Consider the following 19,722-nt stretch of genomic DNA (forward strand, 5'->3'; position numbering starts at 1 on the left):
CAGCTCCCAGCATGCTCCAACAGCCCACTTATCTTCATTTGGTGTCTTTTTTTTTTTAGGTTTATAAACTACAATTCCCACCATGCCCTGATACCTGAGCCATAATCTACAACACTTGTCTCTAGATCTGGTGAGAAACTACAACTCCTAGAATGCCCAGACGGCTGAGGCAGGATCTCCAACCTGTTTCTATATTTGTACAAAACTACAAATCCCAGCATGCCCAACAGCCACCCTATTACCATCAACCTGTTACTAGTTTGATGTTTGGGGGGACTACAACTCCTAGTATGCCCAGTAGCTGACCAGTTATCTTCGACTTGTGTCTCTTTAGCAAACTTAGTTCTGTGATCTGTCGCTTTACACCTCAGCTGATGCAGAACCTCCTAATTGACACCTCAACTGCTTCAGAACCTCGTAATACACAATTCAGCTGCTGCAGAACCACATAAATTATGAAAGTTGACAATTATCTTCAACCTGTCTTTTTAGATCAGTGTTTCCCAACCATTGTGCCTTCAGCTTTTGCAGAACTACAATTCCCAGCATGCCCAGACAGCCTCTCGCTCTCTTGCTATTAAAAGACTACAACTCCCAGCATGCATCCCAGATGCAAAGTTCTGGTTTTACTTTCAGCGTTCTAGGCATCTTTCTGTAGACCAGGGTTATGTTGGAGACCAGAGTGCCGGGCTCTATAACGGGTAGAAGTATTGCTCCCTATAAGGGCTCGAGTTGTCCCCCGTATAATACCATATTTATTGTAGTAGCAGACCTGTGTTCTGAGTAGAGACTACAACTTCTAACGTGGCCTGGAAGCATTTGGCTGTCAGTTGAAGTCGCTCATCAACTAAAAAGTCACAGGTTGGACCTTATCTCTGTATACTATGGGCAGTGACAACTCCCATAGACCTCAATAGACGGCAATGCGCCAACTTCAGAGTTTTAGTTGTATTGGGATTGCCAACCATAGGAGCGGGTATAGTTTAACAGACTCTCCTATGTGGGTGCAGATCACTCACATCTAGGTGGCCCCCTCTCTGCACCCATTTATGACACTTTAGTAGCAGTTAATGGGGACCATCATAGTTTTCATGTTCCCCTTCCATTCTAGGATATGGGGGGAGTGACTACTAGGTATAAAGTCTTTGCTCCAGGATTAGAGATGAGCCAACTTACAGTAAATTCGATTCGTCACGAACTTCTCGGCTCGGCAGTTGATGCCTTTTCCTGCATAAATCAGTTCAGCTTTCCGGTGCTCTGGTCTGGGCTGGAAAAGGTGGATACAGTCCTAGGAAAGAGTCTCCTAGGACTGTATCCACCTCTTCCATCCCATGGGAGCACCTGAAAGCTGAACTAATGTATGCAGGATAAGTCATCAACTGCCGAGCCGAGAAGTTCGTGACGAATCGAATTTACTGTAAGTTCGCTCATCTCTATCCAGGATGACTCTGTCCGGTATAATGGTGCCACTTGAGGTGTGAGGGCGGCATCTCTTAGGCCTGATTCCCCCACCTTGCATGGCCTATTTTAATGCCTGTTAGATCTGACACCCATTGTACAAGCCAAGGTGTCCACCATGCTCCGTGGGCAAGTAGACTTTAGTAGAGAGGCGCCCACTCTCCGTATGCCATCTTGTGTTCAGAACTTCTCTATTCTCCTTATAGTAGTTGGCACGGGGTTGAGGTCCTAGGCACAAGGCTGTGGTAGTGCTGGGCGGTATTACCAAAAATGTGTCACAGTATTTTTCAAACTTATGGTGGTTCCACGGTATTTGACTGTGTGTGTATATATATATATATTTTTTCTTTTATTTTCACTCATTTCCCCCTTACCGCCAGCTTCCATTCTCCATCTCCACGGCTCTCAACTCATTCATTTCCAGCGCCGTGGCTCACAGGAGGAAAAGGAGATCAGCACCTGCGGGTACCATGATTAGCGCTGCGGCTGATTCCATGGGGGAGGAAAAGCAGGACAGTGCCCGCGGATCATATATGTTTAGTTCCCAAGCGCCTTATGGCTGATCATTCATTTGAGGGGGAGGGTCCAGACCGGTATTGCAGTACAGTGACCCCCCCCCCGACCTATGATGGCCCCGACATACGATAATTTCAACTTGTGATGGCCTCTCAGAGGCAACATACGATGCTTTTGTATGTTGGGGCTATCGCATAAATGGCTATCCGGCAGCTAAGACTGCTTCAGCTGCCACCGAATAGCCGTTTATGGTGCCCCGTATGCTGCGGTGATGATCACTCACCTGTCCTCGGGGCTCCGGACCTTCCCTTTAAGGATCCCCTGCATTGCCGGCGCTCTTCATCCTCGTCTTCACGCCGTCATGCGTAGTGACGTGATGGCGGTGACGGAGAGCGAGGATCTTGGGGAAGCGGAGACATCCGGAGCGTCGGGGACACGGCGACAGCGACGGAGGGCGACATCCACGGCAGCGCTGACGGGTGAGTTTAACTTCCTATTCTTTACATTGTACGGATCCCTCAACATACGATGGTTTCAACAAACGATGGCTCATTTGGAACAGATTACCATCTTATGTTGAGGGATCACTGTATAGGGAAAAATTCATACCGTACAGAAAAAACCCACTGGTATATCGCCCGGCACTAGGTCTGAGGTTGAGGTCACCAATAGAGATGAGCGAACTTACACTAAACTTGATTCGTCACAAACTTCTCAGCTCGGCAGTCGATGACTTTTCCTGCATAAATTAGTTCAGCTTTCAGGTGCTCCCGTGGGCTGGAAAAGGTGGATACAGTCCTAGGAGACTCTTTCCTAGGACTGTATCCACCTTTTCCAGCCCACCGGAGCACCGGAAAGCTGAACTAATTTATGCAGGAAAAGTTATCAACTGCCGAGCCGAGAAGTTTGTGACGAATCAAATTTAGTGTAAGTTCGCTCATCTCTATTCACCAAGGACAATTGTGGATCCTGTACAGAAGTTCTTTCCAGGTGTTGCAAAACTACAGCTCCCAGCATGCCCTGACAGCCGCAGGCTGTCAGGGCATGCTGGGAGCTGTAGTTTTGCAACTGCTTGAAGAGCCTCATGTTAGAGACCTGTTCTTCCTCCACTAGTCCAGAATGTTCCATTTTCCAGCTCTCGATCAGCGTCTTGTCTCTATACGACAAATATTTGCTCAGGTCACATGACTTGGCGCAACGTTTCCATTGTCGGCGTCCTGACTTCTCTATTGCCTGTTCTGGGTGCATCCTAATCCTTGACTCTGCAGGGCAGAGAGTCAGTCCCATGTAAACAGGACATTTTATGATAGAATTAATTCACTTGTTTTATACTTCTTGTACCTGGTAGTGCTGGCGCTGCTGCGGCGGGGGGTGTGTGTGATCCTGGCTATTTCTGCTCTCACGTCCGCCCCTGGGGGGGCAATTACAATGACATAGTCCCCGGGGAGGAATGCGGTGGGAATTGTCCCCGTCACCTCGCTGCTGGTTCTTCTTTCTTTCTTTCTTTACTCTAATAACCACTTCAGTAAAAACAAAAACAAAAAAACACCCAGCGCCACACTTGTCCTCAGGTTGGATTTGCTATTAGTTTGACTCTGTTCACTTCAATGGAACAGAGCGGCAGTACCATACACAAACTGAGAGCCAGAGAGGCGCTGTTTCTTGAAGAAAGGAACTGTGGAAAATACGCATCCACACTCGCAAATGTCATTTTCCCTTGATATAAGAGTACAGCTTCAGCAGTAAACTCTGTTTGCTACAAATGGAACAAGCTTCATAGGGGGGTTTTAAATTGGTGCGGTCCTAAAAATTAAAGAAAAAGGGAAGAGGAGGAAAAAAAAAGCCAAGACAGAAAATTTACGTGACACTTAATCTGCCTCCTTATCTAAACTATCAAAGGGGGATATTGGACAATATGTATGTAAAGACTCTCTGATTTCTCTCATGAAGGTCTAAATTGGTGTTTAACAAAGGTTGTGTCTCCAGCTGTTGCAAAACTACAACTCCCAGCATGCCTGGACAGCCAACGGCTGTCTACGTATTATATAGCTTAAATACCGTGTTAAAAACAGATTATCATAATAAAAAAGCTTATTATTCCATACTCCTTTCTTTCATTTTAATATTTTTTTTTTATTAATAAGAATAAATAATAGTAAAAATACTGTAGAAATAGGGAAAATGGAAAAATGGGGAAAATGGAAAAATGGGGAAAATGGAAAAATGGGGAAAATGGAAAAATGGGGAAAATGGGAAAAAAGGGAAAATAGGGAAAATAGGGAAAATGGAAAAATAGGGAAAATAGGGAAAATGGGGAAATAGGGAAAATGGGGAAAATGGGAAAATAGGGAAAATGGGAAAATAGGAAAAATAACAAATTTAAATAATAAAATTAGCAAAAAAAAATAAAAATAGGAAAAATAATATAGTAAAAATGTAAAAAATATTAAATTTAAGAACTTTTTTATTTATATTTTTATTGTTTTATAATATAATTATTATTTATTTATTTTTTGTAATTATTAATTAATTTTTATTTTGTTTTTTCTCCTCCTGGGAGGAAAAATGCTTTAAGAATTTTTTTCCGTATTTTTTTTTTTTAGCTGATAAGTCTTTTTTGTCCTTTTATGCGTTAAGAAAGAGTAGGATTATCGGCAGATTAAAGGAATGTTAATGGACTCTCGACCTCCTCTGTAGCGATTGTCATAAACCCTTTCACTAGTTACGGACCAATGTCAAAAGCGAAGCGGGCGACTGTCACTTGCCGCTTCATTTCATAATAATGTAAATTTTCATCACAGCATCATCAGAGCCTGTAAGAAGAAGAGAAAAGGGGGGGGGGGATACTGCAGTTCTGGTGGTTAACCCTTTCAGGCAAACATGATCGCAGTGTCCTCACAGGTGCCTCTGCATATCTCCATTGACAGGTATAACCTCTTGGTTTGCAGAAGTGTCTGTGTATTCCAAATAAAGGAAAAAAAAAATTAAATGTGTTTTGAGACAAAAAAGAGAATGGAAAGGGCTGACAACCTGGGCGCCACTGTGAAATAGCACAAATGCATGCATTCACCGAAAGGGTAAAAGCTTAAAAGAAACGAGTATTCAGTCACACGGGTGCAAATCTAAGTTTTATCATCCACAATGCCAAGCCCAAAAGCCAGCTGGTAATAAAGGCATATTTATGGCAGGACAGACATCGGTGTATGTTTCTGCATACTGGTAGAGTTCGCTATGAGCACTTGCCTTTATAGTGACTGATCGTTAATGATATCCCTTATCTATAGCATATTCAAGGTCCGGTTGCTGGGACCCCCACTGATCACGAGAACTGAGGTGAATTGTCTGAAATCAGGCTTGGGCTTGGTCCTAAGGGGTACTCCGGCAGAAAACAACATTTTTGATAATAAACTGGTGCCAGAAAGTTAAACAGATTTGTAAATGACCTCTATTAAAAAATCTTAATCCTTCAAGTACTTATCAGCTGCTGTATAATACAGAGGAAGTTGTGAAGTTATTTTCTCTTTTAATTTCTTTTCTGTCTGACCACAGTGTTCTCTGCTGCCACCTCTGTCAGTGTCAGGAACTGTCCAGAGCGGGAGAGGTATTCTATGGGGATTTGCTCCTACTCTGGACAGTTCCTGACATGGACAGAGGTGTCGGTAGAGAGCACTGTGGTCCGAAAGAAGAGAACTCCACTTCCTTTGGAGCATACAGCAGCTAAGTACTGGAAGGATTAAGATTTTAATATTTTTTTAAATAGAAGTAATTTACAAATCTGTTATAAAGGGGTACTCCGCCCTAAGTCATATTATTCCCTATCCAAAGGATAGAGGATAAGATGTCTGACCGTGGGGGTCTCACTGCTCGGGACCTCCGCAATCTTGCATTTGGCACCCACCTCTTTGAGCCGCATACTGCGCTGCCAGCTCACAAACTGCTGTCGAGACTCCACCCCCGTCTGACATCACCCTCCGCTATGCTAGTCTATGGGAGGGGGTGTGACGTCACGATACTCCCGCCCCATGGTCAGCACCCCGCAGTTTGTGAGTGGGCAGCGCGGTGTGCAGCTCAAAGAGGTGGGTGCCAAATGCAAGATTGCAGGGGTCCCCAGTGGTCAGACATCTTATCCCCCATCCTTTGGATAGGGGATAAGATGTCTTAGGGACGGAGTACCCCTTTTAACTTTCTTTCACCAGTTTATTTGAAAGGAAGAAAAAAAAATTCCACTGGAGTACCCCTTTAAGGGCCTATTCACACGGAGTAATTCAAGAGGAATTTACTCGAGTAATTCCTCTTGAATTCTCCACTCCAAATGAATGCACATCTCCCTCTGCCCATTGACTTTAAATAGGCACTGTCACCAAACTTTTTTTTGATATGTTGTAGTACTTATGTACTACAACATATCTCTAATATAAACCTATTAAGTTTTTTTTTCATTAAAATAGTTTATTTTACTGTTGAAAACCGACCACTAGGGGTCTCCCTCCTAGTGGCCGGCTGCAGGCTGGCGTGACGTCACGCCTGAATTCGGACTGATGCTGGCCGCGCATCAGTCCTAATTAATTCTGCCTGCGATTGCTCCCTGCCTATCAGACCGGGGGGAGCGAGCGCTGAGAGCGCATTGGCTCCCTGGCTTGACATGCCGGCCCCGCCTCCCAGCATCTACCTGCTGCCGCTCTGCACTAGAGGTATTGGGGGGGGGGGGGGGGGGGGGGAGCGCCGCACTGCTGCTGCTCTGCACAAAGTTATTATTTTTCACCACGGGGTGCCTCCAGCTGTTTCACCTCTACAACTCTCCCAGCATGCCCTGCCAGCCAGTAGGTGTCAGGACAAGCTGGGAGTTGTAGTGGTGAAACATCTGGAGGCACCCTGTATAGTGAACTAAGGGCGGAAGTGTTGGCCCCAGCAGGCATCAGTGACGTCGCGCCTGCTGGGGAAGTCTGCCTGGCAGACAAAAAGACCTTTTAATATACGGTAGTAAAAAAATGTAAAGGGAGGGGGTTAGGGATAGATGGGCAATAGGCAGGGACAGGAAAAAAAAACGGATGGTGGGAGCTACTCTTAAATGTTTGTTTTCTGCTGGCCTGTTCACACTGCAGAAATTCCGCTAGCGGAATTCCGACGCTGGATTCCTTTCTGCTTGAAGAAAGAACATTCTCATTCTTCAAGCGGAATCCGCAAGCAGAATCCAATAGTCAATGGTGAAAAAAAATAAAATTCTGCCCGACATCATTTTCAAGCGGAGTTCAGAAAAGTATTAAATGGCCTCCTCCTTCATTCACACATGGAAATTCCGCTTGATGGATAAAATGACTGAAATTATTTCTCAGGAATCCCTCATTGTGAACGCGCCCTAAGGCTTATGAAGGCTGCTTTATTATTATTTATTATTTATTATTATTTATTTATAATTTTTTTTTTTAAATGATCAGTTTGCATAATCCTCGATAACCCATCCCCCCCCCTCCCCATGTTATGTGGGCCTCATAGGAGTCATAGTTGAGATCTGTAACTGGCTGGTGGGTGATACTGCATGAGAACCACTGGGGGAGCTGTTCATAGTTAGGGGGCTATATATGTGAAAAAGCTTCTCCAATGATGGGAGGGAAGGGGTTAATCCAAGCGGCTGGGTTGTATTGCTGAGAGGTATGGCAGCGGTGCGGTGTGCACCATGTGACGGCAGTATACTGAGGACCGAGCAGCTGGCGTCTGCGGACGGGGATTTCCAGTCTCATTGATATATCCATGACAGCCCGGAGCAGAAAATGAGAAAAATCTCAAGAAACCGCGAGTACAGTAGATATTGGATGGGATTCATACATCTTGCTGGTCTTTGTAGTCCCCTTTATTATCTGGCTGTGCACATAGGTGACTGTATCCTTCTTATGCAGATAATCTGTTTACATTTGGCTCAGCCTGGAACACTCGTATTATAGTCTGCAGAGCAAAGGAGTCATAGTGCAGCCTGTGCCCGGGGTGAGGGTATGGAACGGACCCTGCTCGGGATGATCCACAGCGGTCAGACCCCCGCCTGAGGGTATAGTGTGGCCCCTGCCTGTGCCCGGGATGATCCACAGCGGTCAGACCCCCGTCTGAGGGTATAGTGCGGACCCTGCTCGGGATGATCCACAGCGGGCAGACCCCCGCCTGAGGGTATAGTGTGGCCCCTGCCTGTGCTCGGGATGATCCACAGCAGTCAGACCCCCGCCTGAGGGTATAGAACGTACCCTGCCTGTGCCCGGGATGATCCACAGCAGTCAGACCCCCGCCTGAGGGTATAGAACGTACCCTGCCTGTGCCCGGGATGATCCACAGCAGTCAGACCCCCGCCTGAGGGTATAGTGCGGACCCTGCCTGAGGGTATAGAGCGTACCCTGCCTGTGCCCGGGATGAGACAGACCCTCAGTATTGGCGTCGTACATCTCCCTAGGTTTGATTTTGGTTACTTTATTCTTCATTTACTGGAAATTCCATTTGAAATTTGTGTAGTATTGCTATGGTGTTTTGGTTTATCATTTAAAAAAAAAATTTTGTCTACTACTTAAGTCTTTACTATTTGCATTTTTTTCAACTTAATAAATGACGATGATTTTATGTTCTATAAAAAAATAAAAAAAATGCAAATTTGCATAGAATTTTTTTTCTGATGGGGAAATATTATTTACATGTTACAATAAGAAATGTTAAATTCATGTAAACAGTAGAGCATCTATTTTTTTCCAGTTTTTATATAGTATTAATCTATATAAAGTAAAAATAATTTGTAATGAAAATTGAAGATGTATTTTTCCATTCTTTTCATGTAAGAATAGAAAGAATTAGCTTGTTATACATTTTATTAGGCTATGTTCACACTTAGTATTTTGCTTTTAGCCAAAACCAGATGTGGAACCAACACAGAAAAAGGTGAAAATCTTCCCAATATAGTTTTTCACTGTTGTTGCGACTCCTGACCAAAATACTGTGTGTGATCTTAGTCTTATTTTTACTTAGAATGGATTCATTTTTAATTATTATATTTAGTTATTTTCTTCTTGTATAGTATAATTTCATAATTACTATAAATATTTATTATAAATATTTGTCATATTTATAATTAGAAATGAGTGAAGTTACAGTAAATTCGATTCGTCAAGAACTTCTCGGCTCGGCAGTTGATGACTTTTCCTGCATAAATTAGTTCAGCTTTCAGGTGCTCCGGTGGTTTGGAAAAGGTGGATACAGTCCTAGGAGACTTTCCTAGGACTGTATCCACCTTTTCCAGCCCACCGGAGCACCTGAAAGCTGAACTCCTTTTATGCAGGCTAAAGTCATCAACTGCCGAGCCGAGAAGTTTGTGACAAATCAAATTTACTGTAAGTTCGCTCATCTCTATTTATTTCATTTTCTCACTTTCGCTGTCTCTATTCCCCCTAGGTCGCTGGTAATAATCAGTACCTTGGATGGAAGGATCGCGGCTCTGGATGCGGAGAACCATGGCAGGAAGCAGTGGGACCTGGACGTGGGCTCGGGGTCTCTTGTGTCCTCCAGCCTTAGTAAGCCTGAGGTGTGTACTGTGCGGATTCTCTGAGGGGTGTAGTCTGTGGGGTGGTCTCCATTATCCCTTACATCATACACAGGGTGCTGATGTATTCTAGATGATTCTTCTTTTGGCTTTCATGTTTGAACTTTAAAATATTGTCTTATGTGGGTTCTAGGAGCCCGGTCTGATGTCATGGCTGTGCTGGCCCTCGAGTGCCCCTATGACCTGTTCTAGTGAGTTTTCCCCTCTCCTGGACATGCATTGTCTTACACACACACACTTTGGTCTATTACCAGGTTATACTTACCTCCTAGATATTTATTGTACAGTAGAATCTCCCTTAGCAGACACCTCCCAAAAGCGGGCAGTTTTTAATTCCTTGGCAGAGTCCCATAAGACTTAATGTCTTTGCACCCTGCAAATAGCGCACACTCCCGAAAGGGGACAAAACACTCCCTATAGGGAACAACCAGGCTTGTGTGTCGGCCCTACCTTGTACACAGGGCTGCCGTCAAGGAGTACAGCCAATACCCCAGTGTCACGATCACACCCTATAAGGGGTACAGCCTATACCCCAGTGTCACGATCACACCCTATAAGGGGTACAGCCAATACCCCAGTGTCACGATCACACCCTATAAGGGGTACAGCCAATACCCCAGTGTCACGATCACACCCTATAAGGGGTACAGCCTATACCCCAGTGTCACGATCACACCCTATAAGGGGTACAGCCTATACCCCAGTGTCACGATCACACCCTATAAGGGGTACAGCCTATACCCCAGTGTCACGATCACACTCTATAAGGGGTACAGCCAATACCCCAGTGTCACGATCACACCCTATAAGGGGTACAGCCAATACCCCAGTGTCACGATCACACCCTAAGGGGTACAGCCAATACCCCAGTGTCACGATCGCACCCTATAAGGGGTACAGCCAATACCCCAGTGTCACGATCGCACCCTATAAGGGGTACAGCCAATACCCCAGTGTCACGATCGCACCCTATAAGGGGTACAGCCAATACCCCAGTGTCACGATCACACCCTATAAGGGGTACAGCCAATACCCCAGTGTCATGATCACACCCTATAAGGGGTACAGCCAATACCCCAGTGTCACCATCACACCCTATAAGGGGTACAGCCAATACCCCAGTGTCATGATCACACCCTATAAGGGGTACTGCCAATACCCCAGTGTCATGATCACACCCTATAAGGGGTACTGCCAATACCCCAGTGTCACGATCACACCCTATAAGGGGTACAGCCAATACCCCAGTGTCACGATCACACCCTATAAGGGGTACAGCCAATACCCCAGTGTCACAATCACACCCTATCGGTCCAACCAAGACTCTAGAGAGTGTGATGGTGCAAGGGTTAAAGCCTCTAGACTTCTGGGTATTCACAACTAGTCCAGCAAGTCACCAAATTAACCCTTAGATAAACATTTCACCAGAGCTTCCTTCAGAAAGGGGAGTTCCTATATTTCGAGATCAAAGACCAGAGCTGATTGATTAAACAATTTTTTTTTATTCGCTTTATTTAAAAGTAAAAAAAGTGTCATACAATGATTTCCATAACAAGACAACATCCCAGGTTGGGAACAGAAGTAACAAATACAATAAATAAAAGAAGCTAAAGGAATTGGCGGTATACAATAGAGATGTTCAATAAACGGTTCCGACATAGTAATAAAAATACAGGAAGTCCATATGCGAACAGGCATAAAGTAAATCCATGCGGGTTCCTGCTCTGTCAGGGTAAAGCATCACGTGGAGATCATAACACACATAGCATGATGTGAAGATGAGTGTATACATCGGGGAAGGAAGCAGCGGAGTGTATACATCGGGGAAGGGAGCAGCTGAGTGTATACATTGGGGAAGGGAGCAGCTGAGTGTATACATTGGGGAAGGGAGCAGCTGAGTGTATACATTGGGGAAGGGAGCAGCTGAGTGTATACATCGGGGAAGGGAGCAGCTGAGTGTATACATCGGGAAAGGGAGCAGCTGAGTGTATACATCGGGGAAGGGAGCAGCTGAGTGTATACATCGGGGAAGGGAGCAGCTGAGTGTATACATCGGGGAAGGGAGCAGCTGAGTGTATACATCGGGGAAGGGAGCAGCTGAGTGTATACATCGGGGAAGGGAGCAGCTGAGTGTATACATCGGGGAAGGGAGCAGCTGAGTGTATACATCGGGGAAGGGAGCAGCTGAGTGTATACATCGGGGAAGGGAGCAGCTGAGTGTATACATCGGGGAAGGGAGCAGCTGAGTGTATACATCGGGGAAGGGAGCAGCTGAGTGTATACATCGGGGAAGGGAGCAGCTGAGTGTATACATCGGGGAAGGGAGCAGCTGAGTGTATACATCGGGGAAGGGAGCAGCTGAGTGTATACATCGGGGAAGGGAGCAGCTGAGTGTATACATCGGGGAAGGGAGCAGCTGAGTGTATACATCGGGGAAGGGAGCAGCTGAGTGTATACATCGGGGAAGGGAGCAGCTGAGTGTATACATCGGGGAAGGGAGCAGCTGAGTGTATACATCGGGGAAGGGAGCAGCTGAGTGTATACATCGGGGAAGGGAGCAGCTGAGTGTATACATCGGGGAAGGGAGCAGCTGAGTGTATACATCGGGGAAGGGAGCAGCAGCAGGAATGTGCACCAAAGGATAGGAGAACACCAAGAGAAATGCCACTTTAACGGGCAAACTGATCCAACATGGCATCCCGAGCGTTCCTAAATGCAGGGACGGTATAATGGGTCAATGAGGAGGAGTACCACAAACCCCCACACCTCTTCAAACTTGCCCGGGCACCCCCCTATGTTTAAAGGGGTACTCTGGCGCTAAGACATCTTATACCCTATCCAAAGGATAGGGAATAAGATGCCTGATCGCTGGGGTCCCGCCACTGGGGACCCTTGTGATCTTCCATGTCGCACCCTGTTAGAATCAGTCCCTGGAGCGTGTTCGCTCCGGGTCTGATTACTGGCGATCACGAGGACGGAGCATAGTGACATCACGGCTCTGCCCCATGTGACCTCACGCTCCACCCCATCAATGCAAACCTATGGGAGCTTTCACGCTCCTCCAATAGACTTGCATTGAGGGGGCGGAGCGTGATATCACACGGGTGCGGAGCCGTGACGTCACTTTGCTTCGTCCTCGTGGTCGAGATGGACTCGGCCTTAGGACCTCCAGCGGTTCCGGAAGCCGCTAAAGGTGGCTACTGCATGGTAGATCCCGGGGGTCCCCAGCAGCGGGACCCTGGCGATCTGACATCTTATCCCCTATCCTTTGGATAGGGGATAAGGTGTCTCGGGGCGGGGTACCCCTTTAAAGACCAGTTGTTCATAGGGAATGGTTGCATTCACCATGCGTTTCCATCCAGAGAGGGAGGGAGGCCTGGGATCCATCCACCTTATCGCTATCATTATCCTAGCAAAGAAAAGGGATTCTCTTAGGAAGATACAGATATGATGGGTCCAGTCGTCCTCAGACAAAATTCCAAACAGACACACTAGTGATTGCATGGGAACAGGTATAGCGGGTATCGTAGACAGCACAGAGATAACATCCCGCAATATGCAGCAATATAAGGGCAGTCCCACTCAAGTGCCAAAAATCAGCTCAGGGGGCATGGCACCTATGGCAATTGGCATCTGATTTCCTACCCATGCGGTGTAACCTAAGTGGCGTGAGGTAACTAGCGTGAACAATATATAGCGGAACTATTTTATGATTAGCTGCCGGGGACACCAGTGTGAGAGGAAGTCGCCCCTTACCACTTCATCAGTGAGAGGGCAGGTGGGTCCGCCAATATTCCTCGGACGCCAGAGACATGTTGCTATGTTTAGTGGTAATCAAGTGGGTGTACAACACAGAAATGAGCCCCCTAGGGCCCTGAGACCTTAACACTTCAATCAGGGGATAGTCTGAAATAGTGGGGCCTGGTGGGGGAAACCTGACTACTTAGTTCATGCCGCAACTGTTAATATTTGAAGGACGTTCTAGGGAGATGAAACTCATCCTGCGTATTATATAATTAAACATTTAATCTGAAAGGTATCGCAGTGCTACATATAAAATAAACGACATACCGGTGCAAAAATAGGAGTTCAGAAAATAGTCCTTACAGCAAAATGGTAGAGCAGTCCTTGTGAGGGACAGTCCAGCTGGATCTTGTCAATTTTTGCCACAGGCTTGAACATAGGTTTGTCCAGCATCTCGGTTTTTGTGTTTTTTTTTTTTGTTTTTGGGGAAAGGGGAATTCATCTGACCCCACAAGGTGTGTTGGGGGTGGGGGGATGGAAACTACCATCCCTTTCTCCTGGTCCCTTATCCTAGTTTGTTTTATGATGGCCAGATTGCCTGACTTCAAAGGAGGGATAACACACAGACAGACCCCCCCCCCCCCCCAAAGGAGGGACAACACACAGACAGACCCCCCCCCCCCCAAATAAAACTGGAATTCTCAAAAACAGTCTGAATGACCCCTCCCACATGCCTTAGATTATACATTATACAATTATAATACACATGTATGATTCCATAATGGGCCCGACACCCAGTAGGAGGCCCAGGCCCCTGCACATTTGATGGCCACATAATTTCCTCTTTATCTCCCCCCCCCCCCCCCCCCCCCCCCCCGTGCTATTTCATTACCCCATTATTACCATCTGTGTATGTTTAGAATAACTTGTACTTAATATATTGTCTTGTGTGGCCCTATGACCTGTTCTAGTGAGTTTTGTAAGAGTTTTCTCTCCTGGACATGCATTGTCTTTAGAGATGAGTGAACTTACAATAAATTCGATTTGTCACGAACTTCTCGGCTCGGCAGTGGATGACTTATCCTGCATAAATGAGTTCAGCTTTCAGGTGCTCTGGTGGGCTGGAAAAGGTGGATACAGTCCCAGGAGACTCTTTCCTAGGACTGTATCCACCTTTTCCAGCCCACCAGAGCACCTGAAAGCTGAACTAATTTATGCAGGATAAGTCATCAACTGCCGAGCCGAGAAGTTCGTGACGAATCGAACTTACTGTAAGTTCACTCATCTCTAATTGTCTTACACAATACACCATAAAGACATGTCTATACAATACACCATAAATACCTGACTACTGTGGGTACCATCTCTGGGACTGGCACCTACCTTCAGTGAGAGACCTGTACAGGCTTGTTTACATTTTCTCCAGACAACAGAACGGAAATGGCGGGACACACGCTCCGCCATGTCTTTGGTTTCTGTCCTTGACATAATTGTTATCCAATATCCTGTGGATAGGGGAGAAGTGTCTGATTGCTGGGGGTCCGACTGCTGGGACCCCCCCGCAATCTCCCAAACGGAGCCCCAGCATTGCAGCTCTATGTGTGTGGCTAATGCATGTAGCGTCGATCTCTCTGGTACGCCCACTCCACATACAGTTCTATGGGAGAGGCACAAACGCTGCCTCTCCCATACAGATAAATGGAGGTGTCCGGCAGTCACGCTGTGGCCAACATGCCTCCTGCACAAGAGACGTGCAGGATATTGCGGGGGTCCCAGTGGTCAGACCCCTCGTGATCAGACACTTACCCCCTATTCTATAAGTTGTCTTTTGCTGTCCTTTAAGAATAGTAATCCTGAGCTCTGTACCCTTGTTCTACTGCAGGGTTTCCCAACCAGGGTGCCTCCAGCTGTGGCAAAACTACAACTCCCAGCATGCCCGGACAGCCAAAGCCTATGCTAGGAGTTGTAGTTTTGCCACAGCTGGAGGCACCCTGGTATGGAAACACTGTTCTAGTGATTGTTGTGGACAGGTAATTAATATTTAAAGGGGTACTCTGGCCCTAATACATCTTATCCCCTATCCATCTGTCATTCAGCACCCACCTTTGCGAGCTCTCCGCAGCACTGGAAGCTGTGTGCAGCGTAACAACCACGGGGCCGGAGTATGGTCATAACACAAGTCTATGGGAGGTGGCGTGACTGCAGCGGGCCCCCCGCGATTAGACATCTTATCCCCTATCCTTTTGGATAGGGGATAAGATGTATTAGGGCAGGAGTACCCCTTTAATATATTGAAATAGGAGTCATAGGCATTCCTTTAGCCAGTGCTGATCCCTGTGTACAGTCACAGACGGGGGGTCGCGCGCAGCGCGCGCGTCCATCCTCATCTGACTGATGGTTTAGGATTAGCTGCGTCTCCTTTATCCCCTATCAGATCAGTCTATTGAAGGGAAACCACCTCATGGATAATCCTTATCTGCCTGATGTTATGTGCCGGGGATGAGGTAATGTCCTTACAAAGAAGCTGATGTCACCCGCCGGCTGCAGCGTCCTCCGCTATGCCAGTGCCCTTCATCTCCTGCAGTCTCCAGGGCCCCTGGTGGTGGAGCCTCATTCATAAATATTCATGGGGTGTACAGGCACCTGCGTCTCCTGCATTCATATACATCATGCCGTCTGCTCCTCTGTAAATCAGTGGATGCTATTAATTTACCTGTCATTAGGGCCGTTCTCATTATGGAGGCAATAGACATTGGGGGGGGGGGGGGGGGGAGCGAGAAAGTGATGTAACAAAATATCTGCTATTATACATCATACATTTAAAAAAAAACAAAAAAAAGTACTCGACAAAGAAAAAAAATATTGATAATTGGTATTGGCATGTGACAGGGTTTTTTTATGGGGGGGGGGGGGAATTATTCATAAATATATGTGTATATGAATATAAATGTGTGTGTGTGTGTGTATGTATGTATGTATATGTATATGTATATATATATATATATATATATATATATATATATATATATATATATATATATATATATATTATGAATAAATGTTTTTATTTTTTGGGAAAGGGCTTTTTTATATTTAAAATGGGGAGGGGAGTCAAACGTTCATTTCAATTTTTTTTAATATTTTTTTTTTTTTTTTTTGTCCCTATAGGGCACTATTAATGATCCATAGAAGACCAATATATGGAGGGTTAAGCCAAACTATTCACCAAAAGATCACTGCAGTGATCCACTAATTCCCTAATTTCCCATATATTAAAAAGGTAGAACTTTAATGATTTATATTGGTTCACACACAAAAATATAGATTAAAAAGTCAGGGTGTCTCTTTCCATATGTAGGATTGTCAATGAGTACTAATGTAACAATAATGTAATGTAATCAATTAGCAGCCCCCCCCCTCGACATGTTTCACCATTCACACGGCTTTGTCAAGAGGCAATGGGGCTATTGATTACATTACATTATTGTTACATTAGTACTCATTGACAATCCTACATATGGAAAGAGACACCCTGACTTTTTAATCTATATTTTTGTGTGTGAACCAATATAAATCATTAAAGTTCTACCTTTTTAATATATGGGAAATTAGGGAATTAGTGGATCACCGCAGTGATCTTTTGGTGAATAGCATAGGGCACTATTACATGCAATAGAGGACCAGTATTGTATCGAGACATCTCTATTACCAGTATCGGTATTGGGACAACCCTATTATACAGTCTGCATTTTGATGCAGACTTTTATTAAATTTTTTTTTTTTTTTTTTTTTAAACATTTGCTTTGTTATTTTATGCTACAATTAGAGATTTATTCTATTTCGTATCTCTGTTGGGCAGACTAGATGGGCCACATAAAATGCATACAGGCCGCCTTCTTCCTTCAGAAGACAATCCCCCAATTTTTTCAGTAATTTTAGGTGGCCTAAAAGGTTTCACCCCTGAAGTGACCAAGCATACTGTGAGTTGTAGTTGGACAACCGCTGTCCGTACGGTCTTGTAGGGTCAGACCAAACATTTCTGTAAAGGTTAAGTGTTCCCCAACCAGGGTGCCTCCAGCTGTTGCAAAGGTACAACTCCCAGCATGCCCAGGCAGCTGTCCAGGCATGCTGGGAGTTGTAGTTTTGGACTATTTGGAGACCACTGCCCTGTGTTAATTGGGGGGGGGGGGGGGGGTGTGTATATAAGAAAATATACTAGGGAGTCTGTTCTGTTACCAAATAATACCAAATTTACGGTATATATCTGCACAGTATAAATAGTTTTTACTAAAATAATTTTTGGCTTGCTGCCCTTATGCTTTGGGTTGTAGCTCTCTTTAGATTTCTCATTAGAAGGGTATAATTTTGATATACATATTGAATTTTTTTTTTCCTTTTTTTCCCTCTTTATTTGCTGGATAAAATGCTACGAAATGCAAAAATGGGCTAAAAGTGATTCCCTATAATCAGATGTCTACATCTCTGCTGCTTCCATTTATGTTTATGGTGGTGACTAGAGATGAGTAAATTTGATTAGTCACTAACTTCTCGGCTCGGCGGTTGCTGACTTTTCCTGCATAAATTAGTTCAGCTTTCCGGTGGGCTGGAAAAGGTGGATACAGTCCTAGGAAAGAGTCTCCTAGGACCGTATCCACCTTTTCCAGCCCACGGGAGCACCTGAAAGCTGAACTAATTTATGCAGTCATCAACTGCCGAGCCGAGAAGTTTGTGACGAATTTTCTGTAAGTTCGCTCATCTCTAATTATTGGTACATACGTGGTAGGGGACTGTCTGATCAGAGTCGATGGGTGAACCAGATTCTACTGTTTACCTAATCATATCTCAGTATGCAAACATTTTAAGATCTGCAGACAGAAGTAGCTGTGGTTGAAAGTCAAATCATTAAGTTTGTTTAAAGGGGTACTCCAGTATAAAACATAATTTTTATGCAGGAAAAGTCATCAACTGCCGAGAAGTTTGTGACGCATCAAATTCACTGTAAGTTCACTCATCTCTAGTGATAGCCCTAGATGTGGCCGTGTGCTCTGCCCTACACTCGATTAAAGCGGTATTACGGTAGAAAACATATTTTATTTATTTTGATTATTTTTTTATTTTTAATCAACTGGTACCAGAAAGTTAACAGATTTGTAAATTACTTCTATTAAAAAAAATCTTAAGTACTGGAAGGGTTATCAGCCGCTGTATGCTATAGAGGAAGTTCTTTTCTTTTAGAATTTCCTGTCTGTCCCACAGTGCTCTCTGCTGACACCTCTGTCCATCTCAGGAACTGTCCAGAGTAGGAGCAAATCCTGATAGCAAATCTCTCCTGCTCTGGACAGTTTCTGAGATGGACAGAGGTGTCAGCAGAGAGCACATGTGGCCAGACAGAAAGGAAATAAAAAATAAAATAAAACTTCCTCTGTAGTATACAGCAGCTAAGTACTGAAAGGATTAAGATTTTTTTTTTTAAGTAATTTACAAATCTGTTTAACGTTCCAACACCAGTTGATTTAAAACCTTTTTTTTTTTTCCCCACTGGAGTACCCCTTTTAACTTTTTATTGGCCTGTATGTGTAATGTGCATTGAATGTGACTCCTGATGATTCTCCCGTCAATGTATTTTCTTATACCACTTCTCTATAGCTGCCTTCAATCTGCTAAACTACATCTCCAGATTTCATGCCATGCTGGGAGTTGTAGTTTTTTCCACTGCTGTAGAATCCCCTAGGGCAGTGGTCTTCAACCTGCGGACCTCCAGATGTTGCAAAACTACAACTCCCAGCATGCACGGACAGCCAACGGCTGTCCGTGCATGCTGGGAGTTGTAGTTTTGCAACATCTGGAGGTCTGCAGGTTGAAGACCACTGCCCTAGACGTTAGATGTATTCCTGCTCCTGTTACAGCCAAAACGTTGACCTTTGCATTTTCTTTCCCTGTAGGTATTTGGTAACAAGATGATCATCCCCTCCCTGGATGGAGATCTCTTTCAGTGGGACCGGGACAGAGAGAGTATGGAAGCCGTCCCCTTCACGGTGGAGTCTCTCCTGGAGTCGTCGTATAAGTTCGGCGATGACGTGGTGTTAGTCGGGGGAAATCCCTTACCACGTACGGGCTCAGTGCCAGCAGTGGAAAGGTGAGCTTCATATAGGGTTCCCCGCGCCCTCAGAAGAATGCAGCGTGCACGTGCCCTGGGGGGGGTGGGGGGGAAGATGACTCTGCAGATACATTCACACTGTGTGCACGTCTTACAGGTAAAATACATCTGCTCGGCCATGGGCTGCCGGCGGTGGAGTGAAGAGGAGGTGGAGCAGGATGATATTCTCCTATTGCATCGAAAGCAGAAAACTGTGCGTGCAGTGGGGGCCCCGCAGCGGGAGTGAAAAGTAAGTGAACCTCACACCCATCCTTTTGGTTTAATGTCTGGTTCTACTTTA

The 19,722-nt window shown here is 45.2% G+C and overlaps 1 protein-coding gene across 1 annotated transcript in view; it reads left to right on the forward strand.

Moving 5' to 3' along the window:
- Positions 1-19,722, forward strand: part of EIF2AK3 (eukaryotic translation initiation factor 2 alpha kinase 3) — a 64,867-nt gene that overhangs the window by 2,801 nt on the left and 42,344 nt on the right. Inside the window, 5 exon segments of the mRNA XM_056553942.1 lie at positions 9,394-9,523; positions 19,228-19,378; positions 19,381-19,421; positions 19,540-19,647; positions 19,649-19,671. Coding sequence (XP_056409917.1) covers positions 9,394-9,523; positions 19,228-19,378; positions 19,381-19,421; positions 19,540-19,647; positions 19,649-19,671 — 453 coding nt within the window.

This window comes from Hyla sarda, chromosome 1, assembly GCF_029499605.1.
Source record: "Hyla sarda isolate aHylSar1 chromosome 1, aHylSar1.hap1, whole genome shotgun sequence".
In the NCBI taxonomy this organism is placed as follows: domain Eukaryota; kingdom Metazoa; phylum Chordata; class Amphibia; order Anura; family Hylidae; genus Hyla; species Hyla sarda.